Below are 13,327 nucleotides of genomic sequence, written 5' to 3' on the forward strand. Positions count from 1 at the left end.
ATTTATGCTCATCACTGCTTATAAATTATGCTAGTTACTAACCCTGCTTTTTAATGTCTTAATAAAGAAGCATCTATATCATTATTTTTTTTAATATAAGTATTAATTATATTTCAAAATAATAGATTCCTTTTTTTTTTTTTTAAAGATGACCGGTAAGGAGATCTTAACCCTTGACTTGGTGTTGTCAGCACCATGCTCAGCCAGTGAGCGAACCGGCCATCCCTATATGGGATCCGAACCTGGGGCCTTGGTGTTATCAGCACCGCACTCTCCCGAGTGAGCCACGGGCCAGCCCATCAAAATAATAGATTTCTTTGTATCCCTACATACTATATTTTAAGAGTTTTAAAACATTTCGAGAAGGAGGCTAAGGCTTCACTAGATTGCCAAAGTAGGTGCACAGCATAGAAATAAGCTTTAGTTTAATCCCTAATTGACAGCTTTCTTCTACCTCCCACGGGTATGGCACACTTTTCATTTGTTTCCCTCTCTTAGAGATTACTTAAATACATCCTGAACAGATAGGGAGGATTTCTGTATAATTCCTTAGAGTTCTGATTGTGAAACATCCTTTTTTGCTTCCTGTTTAATTCAGGCCACACACTAATAAAACATTTGTAGAATAATATAGCCAGGCTAGCAAAAATTTAGCGTCCTAGAAAATGACAGTGTAATACTTTACAGAAGATCTGCTTTTAGACTTCTCTGAAAGATACTGAAAGGACATTAAAGACAATGCAGTTCATTTTATGGAAAAGGATGAGATATAGAAATTCTGAGAATCAGCTCCCATTCAGTTATATCAGCATTTTAGCCACTCTTCCCATCAATCGTGGTGTTGACCAAGTAGGTCTTATCGACCGTGATGCCTTCACATTGACCAGCTATGGGAAATAAGATGGAATGTATATGTCCAGCTGTTTCAGCAAGGCTGCCGTAGAGTAGAACTGAGATTCCCTTATGTAAGTGAAAAGGGAGGGGTGAGCACTAGTGGAATGGGGACTCCAGAGAATTTTGCCCAGTCATACATGTTCTGTGCTTTACAACTCTTTGAATATGTCCTGCTACCTCTCATCAAGAATGAAAAATCAGAAGAAAAATTCTCAAAATCTTGCTGTCGCCAGAAGCCTGAAATAGAACAGTGTTAACTCTTAATTTTTATGTGAGACAAATTTTATGCTTGTGTCTAATGTGGACGGAAGTCAATTCCATGTCATTAAACCTCTTGGATTATATCTTCACTTGTGCCCTATAGTTGTGGAAAAGAGACATTTAAGGAGTGTGATGAAAGCTGTGAGCCTTACTGCACGCATTTATATGGTTTATTTTTCCTTTATAGGCTGGTGAAAGATGCTCCTTGGGATGAGGTCCCGCTTGCTCACTCCCTGGTTGGTTTTGCCACTGCTTATGACTTCTTGTACAACTACCTGAGCAAGACACAACAAGAGAAGTTTCTTGAAGTGATTGCCAATGCCTCGGGATATATGTATGAAACTTCATACAGGAGAGGATGGGGATTTCAATACCTGCACAATCACCAGCCCACCAACTGCATGGCTTTGCTCACAGGAAGCCTAGTTCTGATGAATCAGGGTGCGTGTGGACACAGCCGAGATGATTCCTGGGCTGACATCAGTCATACTTGCCATGTTGTGAACAAAGCATTTTTGTAACTATTCTTAGATACATGTTCATACTTGGATCCCAACTAAGCCATGAGATGAAGTAATACCTGCAGCATCTCTTAGTTAATTGAGGGACATCTCTTTTTAAATTTCTGCTGGTTATATTGCCCTGCAGATTATTTAATTATGGCTTATGATTGTTGCAGGCCATATCCTTACAGCATAAGCTTAGTGATGAATATTCATTTTTCCTGGTAATTTTGACAGTGAAGACAGCCAGCCTAAAATAAATGGAGTTTTTAAAAGCTAGAGAGGTGGTTTGTTATTAGAAATGAGTATTCCTAGCACACGGATGTGAATCATAACACCACTATTTTTTTTCTCTAAAGACTTAAAACAATCAATCCAGATCATTTATGTCAAAATTGAAAACCACTTTTATGGACTGCATAGCTACTTTGCTTTAACATATAATTGCCAATGTTGCATTTTCTTTGTTCTTGTAATTCTAACTTAATTATAAATCTTGTGGAAATCTGTAAATGACTGAATAAGATTGTATTTAAGAAGAGTAACCCTAAGATCACAGTGAATTATTAGAATATTAAATATATAATTGGAGCTTGGAAATCTAAAAAAATTTAACTCCTGATTATATTCCCCATAAGAATTAATAAGCATTTTGTAGGTTATCCAATATCAGATTTTACCAAATCTAGTTTTCTCCCTTGTCACATCAACCAACCATCGCTTTTAATTAGGTCTTTAAGGAAAAGATACTAACAGTAATTGAGTATATGACATGTACTAGTCCTTTTCCATATTTTATTTTATTCTCACATCAATCATATAAGGTAGCTAGGATTTGGACCCAATTCTGGCCAGTCTCAAAGTTCAATCTCTTTCTACTGTGATTTGTAGCCTTTCTCAGAATAGAAATTCAATTTATAATAATTTAAGGAAAGGTTAATTAGGAGGGTGAATTTTCATCCTAGCTCCCCTTGCCCCCTACTCCCACAAAAACAAAAACAAAATAAAAAAATCAAAATGCAAACAATGTGAGAACCCACTATCAAACCGTTTATAGGCCTAAGGCCCACGAAGAAGCATCATGAAATGGTGGAAGGAACCCTCGAGTGAGCCAGATCTCAGCCTGGAGCCTTGGGTTTTAGTCTAGTATAGTTTTATTTCCTTAATAAATTTTCAGTTCTTTAAGGGCAGGAGTAGTTTGTTTCTTTATTCTTCATTGTAGGTAAAATCATGCCAAATAATAAGCAGGCACCTAAAATACTGTTTTGGATTGGACCGAAATGATATTCTCCTCTGGCAGGAGTTTTCCTATGCGTTTATTTTTTGATGAAATTGATAATGGCTCTGATATACATTCTTCTGGAGCCTGCATATGAGTTGTGCACACATTTATGAAAACACTGGGCAGAAGGAGGGCTGAGATCTCTGGTCCTGCAAATCTCAGTTAATAGTTGGACTTACAGTCCCGGCTTTCTTAGCTCAGTCTCTCTAATTCAGGAGCTTCTTCAGCTGGGCTTTTCAATGCTTTCGTGTTGTCTAGAACAGCTTCTGAGAAAGCTTACAGTACACCTGTAGCTCCCATTGGGTTCACAAAGTTTCAAAAGTGTGAGAATTAGGATTTTTCTCTGTTCTGCCATCCCTGTCTAAGGCTTGGTGTGCAGGGACCATAAGCATCACATGTAAGAAGTTTACAGATTATTTGGAGAGAACACAGGTGTGCAATGTTTAAATGATTACACAATGGTTATAATGGCACCAGGGAGTGGAATGAGAGGTATCACCAAGAGACTTATGGTTCAATATCAAATGGGCGTATTAAATTTGACTCCGAGTGAACAATGTTCTTCAGGTGAGTTTGAGAAGGTTTGTGGAACTTTGAAGGTTGGGTAGGATTTAGGTAAATGAAGATAACAAAGAACATTCCAGGCAAGGTGTATAGGTGGTGGAAAAATACAGGGAGGTTGGCAGTTTACAGAGTATTTTAGTAGGTGTGGCCTCATATCTCCTGAAGAGGGTCGTTGTAAGGAACAAATAAGGAAAATCAAATAATGTGATATTCAGCGAACAGTGGCCTGGTATCTAGTTGGAGATGGAGGACACAGAGAGAAAAAAGATGAAGATGAGTGGAATGTTGAACCGGAATGGTAGGAATAGGAATTGAAAACTCTCCAGAGGACTGGCGTGTCAGGTATGGAGCTGAGGGGCGGACAGAGCTGGATACTGCTTATGGTCACCTCTTCACAGCCAACGCTGAGAGCAGTGCTGCCCCCCCGGGCCCAGGGTGGGTCTTAGCCCGGGACCTGGATTTAGGCTCAGAGCTAGTGGTACCTGGGCCTCTGGAAGTCCCGCATCCAGCACATGTGTTCCTGGGAGTGAAGCAGCACGGCTGCACCCACATTAGGAGGTAGTGAGCTTCATTTTATTCGCAGGGGCTGTGCATTTTAGAAACAAGCAACCAAAATAAGCCAAACCTTAAATCTGAAGACCTAGGTTCGCATTAAAGTTCTGTTCACTTTGAGTCATGTGCTGGAGGTCTTGAACAAGTCAGCTTTTCTGTAATTTGGGGGTAAAAATGCACAATTAGGTTTAAAAATGGTTAAATAAGATTCTATTCAGTGCTGTGTAAATTATGTTATAGGAATTAGAGGAATTGTTATTGTTACCTAAACATAAGAATTCTAGAAAGCTAGCATTTCTGAGTCAAAAGGATTTTATAAAATTGTTTGGACTTTTTTTTTTTTTTCCTTTTTGTCTTTTTTCGTGTCCGTCAATGGATCACAACCCTCAGTGTCGCGCCCGTACTGGACCGGGACCAGCAACGGGATCGCAACCCTCGGTGTTGCGCCCGCACCTCGCTCAGCCAGTGAGTGGGAACCGGTCTGTATGTGGGATCCGAACCCTCGGCGGGAGCGCTGCCGTGCTCCCAAGCGGCGCACTGTAGCAGTGCGCCACCGGGCTGGCCCAAAATTGTTTGGACTTTTAATTTTCACTGGGGTGATTGGAAAATATGATGGGTTGAAGAAGTGCTTGGACAAGATCATGTAGTACATTTTTGGCAGATTCATGACTCCTGGTTGATTTTTTCACCATTAGACTCCCATTCTAATGGTTTCTTAGCCCTGCTGTGCTGCCTTTTCAGATCCTGTGAAATTTAAAGCACATAAAGGATGAGAGGTTGTCTTCTAATGACAGTACAAACTGAAGCCTGTCTTTTTAGCATTTACAGTTTTTGCAGCTTATTACAAATTTTATAAAATAATAGTGCAAGTTTTGTAAAGCAATAAACTTCAAAAAAATATTTTCAAGTAGTATTTTTTAGGAAAATTAAACAGAAGTCTCCATATACAAATCTTTTTTTACAGATACAAAGTTACATACGTTTGTGATCTTTTATGTGATGTAGTTTCAGTTTATTAAAGATTGGAAAATGACTGATACTTATTTAAGGGTTTATCTTCATTTAATTAGTAAATGACTCATATTCAAAAACTTCTTATTTTACATTCTGGACCCATCACAAACCTGGATTAACAAAATGTTATTTATAACATTGGTAACTGAGAGTCTTACAAAATGTAATTCATAATATGAACCAGATAACTCAGGGTTTTATTTGGCAATATTTTTGTTTATGCTCTGTTACAGCCTTCAGTGATTGTTTCCATGTGTTTTCATCCTTCAGGGTATCTTCAAGAAGCCTACTTATGGACCAAACAGGTTCTGACCATCATGGAGAAATCTCTGGTCTTGCTCCGGGAGGTGACGGACGGCTCCCTCTATGAAGGAGTTGCATATGGCAGCTACACCACTAGATCACTCTTCCAGTATATGTTTCTCATTCAGAGGCACTTTGGCATCAACCACTTTGGCCATCCGTGGCTTAAACAACACTTTGCATTTATGTATAGAACCATCCTGCCAGGTATAGTGAGGACTCAAAAGTGGGAAAACATTAAACTATTATAATTTTTCTGATTATGGAAATAGACCAGACTGGGAAAAGAAATTACGTCTTTGGGATTTGTTGTATTGAGATAAAAGGGAGTTAATTTAAAAAAAAAAAAGAAAAGAAAAATTCCAGAGTTGCATATAGCCAGAACATTTTGGGACCTAATGTGATGATTTGTGATTTAGGTATTGTTAAGCTTAGAGCATAATGGATATAATAATAATAAATGTAATTTCTAGTCCCACATTACTCTCTTATTTTTATAAATATAGAAACTTGAGTACATATATAAACTCATTTTCATAAATTTAAACAAAATATAAAAATGATTGTGTCAATTTTTCTTTATGCATGATCCCTGATCAATCTTATTTTATTTTTTAGTTTTTAATTTTTCTCCCAAACTATACAGACTTGATTTAAAATGAAAGATTATACCTACATATTTAAGTTGGAGCTTTAGTATTTTCTTTAAGTATTAATGAAATAAATAGTATAAAATATAGAAAACTAAAATAACCAATTGCTATAATGCTTCTAATTTCTTGATGTGTAGTTTAGCCTTCTAAGAGAACTAGTTCTAAAAATAAGATATATATGATTTAATAATTTATTCATTTCTAGGAGAGGTTTGTAACCCTCCTTATTTCTAAAACAGGACTAAGATGTTAAAAAAAGTTTGGGAGGTAAATTTTCTTGAGGATGTATTTCCCCCCCAAGGAAATACAATTTTTAGATGGTAAATCCAGTATTTAAATCTTTTTGCTCTGATAGTATGCATACGGATTAGATAGAATCTTTATTATTGGATTAATTATCCAAAAAATACTGCAGAGCAAAAGAACCATTTTAAGATTTAGTTTAGACTTACATTCAGAACCATATTGCTTTATTGCTTTTTCATGCAGGAAAGGCCTGTTTTGCAATTTATTTTGGTGAACAAAGGCCATCTAAAAGGTCTCAGTGCTTTGTAGTTTGAGCTGAGATATAGCAGCCAGCCACATCAGGGCTAGGATCTGTTGTGAGCTGTGTTTGTGACTACTTCCTAAGCTGGAAAAGACAATATGAGTGCCTCTTAGAGTAGCATTTATATGTTTGTGTTAATTCAGCAAACCTTCGTGGAACATCTGTATGCCAGGCAGTGTACTAGGCAGGGGATTCAAAAAGAAGTGAAACACATCCTAAGTGGTAGACTATCAGGTAGAAAACTATGCTATCTACCCTAAGTCAGTCATTATGTGGTGTATGCATGTATTGAAACAACACACTTTATCCCACGAATATGTAGAAGTAACTGTTAAAAATTAAAACAAACAAACAAAAAACACATACTCGGGGAACTCACAGACTAGTAGAAGATTTGGAAAAATCACATTTTCTGATAAGATTTACTTGGAAGATTATTCACTAAACTGTTATGAACAGAAACATTGGCTGTAAATTATGTAAATGTGGTCGTGGAAGCATTTTAGAAGAGACTCTGTGTTAAGTCAATCTGTTCTCAACTACATTTCTCTTTTTTTTCCCTCCTAAAATTGATATTCTTGTAGTGATTATTCCTGTCAGGCCCAGAGTTTTTTCAGTGCTTCTTGTTTTTTTCAAAAACAGCTGGAACGCATCCAGTCTTACCTACTTTTGTTTTTCCTTCCCTGTTGCAATAATGGTACCAGGCTTTATGGTCCTTGCATTTTCTCTCCTTTAATTTCTAGCAGTACATACTGTCAGGATCTTTTCTGGGGTGAAGTTTTCTTCCTATAGAGACTCAGTTTCTCCCCTGAATTTTAGATATAATATAACTTCCACTTTATTGGAAGCCAAATTGGAGCACCTTATGTTGTTATCTTGGCCTAGACAGCAGGTCAAGTTAGAGAGCTAGTAGCTCGTTCCAGGTTCAGGAACTTGCTGTGCACAAGAGGACATCCCATGTATATATGCAAATATAATTGTATATAGCATGGATATTGGAAAGTGGGCCACACGTTGACAGGTGTGGCTCTTCTTTTTAAATACAAAAAATCAAGTGCACCATTGTACCAGTGACAAGTTGCCACATAACAAGTACAAGCTTGCACACAAGATTTGTGGAAGACTTTCAGAGAGATTCTGATTAATCAGTTTGGAGTGGAATGTGGGCATTGTGGTTTTGTTACTTTTTATCCAACACACACAATTGATTCTCATTTGCAACTAGGTTTGAAAATCATTGTTTAGAACTTTATAGGGGTCTGCAGTTTTAAACTTAATTATTTCAAATTTCTTTCCCCAGGGTTTCAAAGGACTGTGGCTATTGCGGACTCAAATTACAACTGGTTTTATGGTCCAGAAAGCCAACTAGTGTTCCTGGATAAATTTGTCATGCGTAATGGCAGTGGTAACTGGCTGGCTGACCAAATCAGAAGGAACAGAGTGGTGGACGGTCCAGGAACACCATCCAAAGGGCAGCGCTGGTGTACTCTGCACACGGAATTCCTCTGGTATGACATGGTTCATTGGCTTTAAAGAGAAATGGTGCACTTGATTTTTTGCATTTAAAAAGAAAAATTAAACATTTTAAAAATCCTTTCTCTATGCCAGCTAAGTGCATGCAGCTTCAATTAATTCATACCACAGTGTTTGAAACTCTGTTAGAAACATTTCTTTACATTTAAGATCTAATTACTGTTTGTAGTTTTTGGTTCTTTTATATTGGAGATATCTTAGGTTTGCACTATTTCACAGAGAAGCATGTTTTGATTTTACATTGTTTTTGAAATTATATAAAGAGAAAACCTCAAAATTTAGACTGGATTATTCTGATAATCACACCAAAAACAGTAGAAAAATATTTGGTTTTAGTAAATGGAGCATTATAATCTGCTAATAGCAAAGCTGTTACTAAATTTTCAAAAGTGTTTAAAAGTGTTTGACAGTATTTGACAGCTTTACTTTGATAATAAAAGGACCGTGTAATTTTTTTTGCCTTAATCTGTTAAGCTCAGAAGGAGAAGCTTGGATCTCCTTTTTCAAGTATTGCCAAATATATTGTTGGCTTCCAATAAGTGAAAATCAAAATTACAGGGAACTGGTTAATCATTAATCCCTGATGTCTTTTCAAGCTATTAAAATTTGCATTCAACTCCGGAATAAGTTTTCTTATAATTTGCTTCTCTTCATTTTTTGTTTTCAAAATTTAAACAATTAAGGAGGAAAAAAATTGGTAAAGTAGTAACTGTCTATGGCTTAACCATCATTTTAAAACTATTTTCACAGATGAACTAAATATATTAATATGCAGCTATTCCAAAGTCCATTCAGGAGTATGGAGTAATTACTTATTACCCACAAATAAGCAAACAAGAGAGTTCTATAAAGCTAACTATAGCAATCAGTTTAATGCTAAGTCTTAGTTAAAAATCCACCTTTACAGGAAGGAATGTGCAAGCTGAGCAAAAACTGAGAGAAGGATGGCTAATTCAGCTTGTATCCATATTTGCTAAATCACATTAATTAAGCCAACATTATGCTAGACCTAAGTAGAGACACGATTTCTTATGTCCTGAAACTGAGAGAATAACAGATGAAACAGCCAAAATAAAACATCGGTAAGATTAACGCTACCCAGGTGATTGGTTCACTTTAGGGGAAGTATGTAAGAATTAATAAGACAGGTCTGCCTTTCTTCCCTCAAGCAAATCATGGGAAACTGCCAAGACTGTTGTCCCAAATCAGCAAAAATAAACAATCTTTTTCATTATTATTTTTCAAGCTTTTCTGATTAAAAAAAATTTGTTTTTAATCACTATGAAAGTTTAATGTTAACTATTATATTATTTTAATAATAAACATTTATCATAAGTGAAAATAAGAAGCCATTTATTGTCCAGGAAGTATGGCATCATCTGCAGATTAAAACAAAACCAAACCTTTGGATTTTAGGCTAGGCAATTGTAGCCACAATGATAAATCCTCCAATATTAGATAGTTTCCTAGGATTTCATTCATATTGTTAGATGTGTGTGGTATTGGCAATAAATTATGTCTAATATGTAAAGTTCTACCCACTTTCAATTATTTTTTTTGGAGGAAAAAAAATACCAAGGAGGAGCTGATTTTAAACTAAATGTTCAATAACATCATTTACTCCAGAACAATATTTCATTACAACTCAAGGCTTTGTTAGAGTCTAGATCCTAACACAGGGTTTGCTAGAATAGGAGCCCCTCAACTAGATATTTGGATGAAGTGCTTAAACTTAACTATGAGCCCCACTAGTTTGGGTGGCAGCTCTGAAATTGTCAAGTAAGGAAGAGCCATATAGAGATTGGTAGCAGAAATCATTTCAGGCTCAAACCCAAGGATCACAAATGATGAAAAAATACTCCTCTCCCAAACAAGGGTTTCCCCTTGTGCGTGCTAATTATCCATGGGTGTTTTCAGAAATGTCCCTAATACAATCTATACTGCCAGTTTTCTGGGTAGCATATGTGTGTTGCTTCTTCCAGCTACATTACTATGTGGCATCACAGTTCTGTTGTGTTATTTTCACTTCCATCAGAAAACCATTTAATTTTTCAAAATTAATTCTTTCAGGTATGATGCCAGCTTGAAATCCATTCCTCCTCCAGATTTTGGCACCCCTACATTGCATTATTTTGAAGACTGGGGTGTTGTGACTTACGGAAGTGCACTACCTGCAGAAATCAATAGATCTTTCCTTTCCTTCAAGTCAGGAAAACTTGGGGGGCGTGCAATATATGACATTGTCCATAGAAACAAATATAAGGATTGGATCAAAGGGTGGAGAAATTTTAATGCAGGGCATGAACATCCTGATCAAAACTCATTTACTTTTGCTCCCAATGGTGTGCCTTTCATCACTGAGGCTCTCTATGGGCCAAAGTATACCTTCTTCAACAACGTTTTGATGTTTTCCCCAGCTGTGTCAAAGAGCTGCTTTTCTCCCTGGGAGGGTCAGGTCACAGAAGATTGCTCATCAAAATGGTCTAAATACAAGCATGACCTGGCAGCAAGCTGTCAGGGGAGAGTGGTTGCAGCAGTGGAGAAAAATGGGGTGGTTTTCATCCGAGGAGAAGGTGTGGGAGCTTATAACCCCCAGCTCAATCTGAAGAATGTTCAGAGGAATCTGATCCTCTTACATCCACAGCTGCTTCTCCTTGTAGACCAAATACACCTGGGAGAGGAGAGCCCTCTGGAGACAGCAGCAAGCTTTTTCCACAATGTGGATGTACCTTTTGAAGAGACAATGGTCGATGGGGTCCATGGGGCTTTCATCAGGCAGCGAGATGGTCTCTATAAAATGTACTGGATGGATGATACTGGCTACAGTGAGAAAGCAACCTTTGCCTCAGTGACATATCCTCGGGGCTATCCCTACAATGGGACAAACTATGTGAATGTCACCATGCACCTTCGAAGTCCCATCACCAGGGCAGTTTACCTCTTCATAGGGCCATCTGTAGATGTTCAGAGCTTCAGTATCCATGGAGACTCTCAGCAACTGGATGTGTTCATAGCCACCAGTGAACATGCTTATGCAACTTACCTGTGGACAGGTGAGACCACAGGACAGTCTGCCTTTGCACAGGTCATTGCAGATCGTCAGAAAATTCTGTTTGACCGGCATTCAGCCATCAAGAGCACCCTTGTCCCTGAGGTGAAGGACTATGCTGCTATTGTGGAACAGAACCTGCAGCGTTTTAAGCCAGTGTTCCAGTTACTGGAGAAGCAGATCCTGTCCCGAGTCCAGAACACAGCTAGCTTTAGGAAGACTGCTGAGCGCCTGCTAAGATTTTCAGACAAGAGACAGACTGAGGAGGCCATTGATAGGATTTTTGCCATATCCCAGCAACAGCAGCAGCAGCAAAGCAAATCAAAGAAAAACCGAAGGGCAGGCAAACGCTATAAATTTGTAGATGCTGTTCCTGATATTTTTGCACAGATTGAAGTCAATGAGAAAAAGATTAGACAAAAAGCTCAGATTTTGGCACAGAAAGAACTACCCATAGATGAAGATGAAGAAATGAAAGACCTTTTAGATTTTGCAGATGTAACATATGAGAAACATAAAAATGGGGGGTTGATGAAAGACCAGTCTGGACAGGTACGGATGGTGACAGCTACTCACAGCAGAGCCCCATCACTGTCTGCTTCGTATACCAGACTGTTCCTGATTCTGAACATTGCTATTTTCTTTGTCATGTTGGCAATGCAACTGACTTATTTCCAGAAGGCCCAGAGCCTCCATGGCCAAAGATGTCTTTATGCAGTCCTTCTAATAGATAGCTGTATTTTATTGTGGTTGTACTCTTCTTGTTCCCAGTCACAGTGTTAGCACCAAAGCTATAAATTGCTTGATCATTTTGTGATTATAAGGGTCTATGCAAAAAAAAAAAAAAGATTAATTGCCCCAGTTTGTTATTGGATTTTTTTTTTTCAGATTTATTTTAACAAATTAAGGGAAGATATTTTCACACAAGAAAGCAGGGACTTGGAGAAATCAGAACTGGAGCAGGCAAAGAAATTATTAAAGGAATAAAAGTAGTTCAGTTGTCCCATGGTGCTTCTCGAAGTGTTTGGCTTTGCTAATTTAGTAGTCTGTATACTACTAATTTTGTTAGAAGAAACAAAATCTGGTTTTTTTTATGTAATGATTTTTCTTAAGAGAAACAAAAGATTTAGATAGGATTGGGTTTTATTAATATTAATTTAATGCTATTAGCAAATTTCAGATGCTATGTTATGGAAAAGACTGAAGCACGCAATTCTAAGGAAAACAGAAATTTTTTATTAATGGTGTAGTCATGCTGAAAAATGAGTGTTGCTAAGTCCTGGTATGATGATGTCAGCTTCCTTGGAGAAGTAGTTCTTTAGTTATGTGAATAGCAGGAACTGTTACTACAGGATCTGGATGGCTATTCAGGCTACCTAGTAAAAAAAGACGGCAGAAGATCATTAAAAACTTAAAATACATGTTCAGTAGAAAACATATGTCTATGAACGAATATTTCTTTGGTGATACTGCTCTCTCCCACATGTAATTGGTTGCTTGTATATGCATTCATGGGTTGATCAATAAGTCAATTATAGGCTACTTAATATTGTATTTTCCTTATATGAAAAACTGTTGTAGACCCAGTGACTAAACTTTTTAAAGTAAAATATTTTATATCCTGAACGTTGATTTCAATACCAAAGAAGATGGGAAATCCAAAATTTGGGTATATTCTTGTTTTTTAATAGAAAATTTCTTCAAGTTTATTTTGCTAAATAAACACATTATAATTGTGATTTTTCTCTCGTGTCTGTCTTCTTTGTTCCATTGCATTCAAAATGTATCATCATTTTCCAAAATCTTTCAAGAGAGATCTTTATTTAGACATGCATTTATTAAATTTATAAGGTAGTTTTTGAATTGAAAGAAGTAATTTCTCTACTAATTTACCTTGTTGTTTAAACATGTTTTAAATATTTGAAATAGTAGCCAAAAATAAATAAAAATAAAACAGTAGCCAAATTCTGATATTTAAATAACACCAAACTTTTAAAAACATAAAAATTTTATAGTCATGCACTGCATAATGACATTTCAGTCAACGACAGGCCACATTTGTCAATGCCAGACTGCATATGTGACCATGGTCCCATAAGATTATATTACTGGTTTTACTCTACCTTTTACATGTTTAGATATGTTTAAATACACAAATACATATGTGTTACA

The 13,327-nt window shown here is 36.9% G+C and overlaps 1 protein-coding gene across 1 annotated transcript; it reads left to right on the forward strand.

Moving 5' to 3' along the window:
• Nucleotides 1-1,348: 1,348 nt before the first annotated feature.
• On the forward strand, nt 1,349-12,894 carry DSE (dermatan sulfate epimerase). Its single transcript, XM_008575626.1, has 4 exons — nt 1,349-1,596; nt 5,341-5,580; nt 7,874-8,081; nt 10,177-12,894. Exons 1-4 carry the CDS (start codon nt 1,488-1,490, stop codon nt 11,936-11,938), a joined length of 2,319 nt encoding a protein of 772 aa, XP_008573848.1. The 5' UTR covers nt 1,349-1,487; the 3' UTR covers nt 11,939-12,894.
• Nucleotides 12,895-13,327: the final 433 nt, after the last annotated feature.

This window comes from Galeopterus variegatus, unplaced genomic scaffold, assembly GCF_000696425.1.
Source record: "Galeopterus variegatus unplaced genomic scaffold, G_variegatus-3.0.2 Scaffold1220, whole genome shotgun sequence".
Classification (NCBI taxonomy): domain Eukaryota; kingdom Metazoa; phylum Chordata; class Mammalia; order Dermoptera; family Cynocephalidae; genus Galeopterus; species Galeopterus variegatus.

Excerpts from the sequence above, each read along its gene's own strand:
- DSE (XM_008575626.1), top strand. The coding sequence starts at position 1,488 with ATGTATGAAACTTCATACAGGAGAGGATGGGGATTTCAATACCTGCAC. Across the intron at positions 5,581-7,873 it reads GTATAGAACCATCCTGCCAG|GGTTTCAAAGGACTGTGGCT; the intron begins GTATAGTGAGGA and ends TTCTTTCCCCAG. Across the intron at positions 8,082-10,176 it reads CTGCACACGGAATTCCTCTG|GTATGATGCCAGCTTGAAAT; the intron begins GTATGACATGGT and ends TAATTCTTTCAG.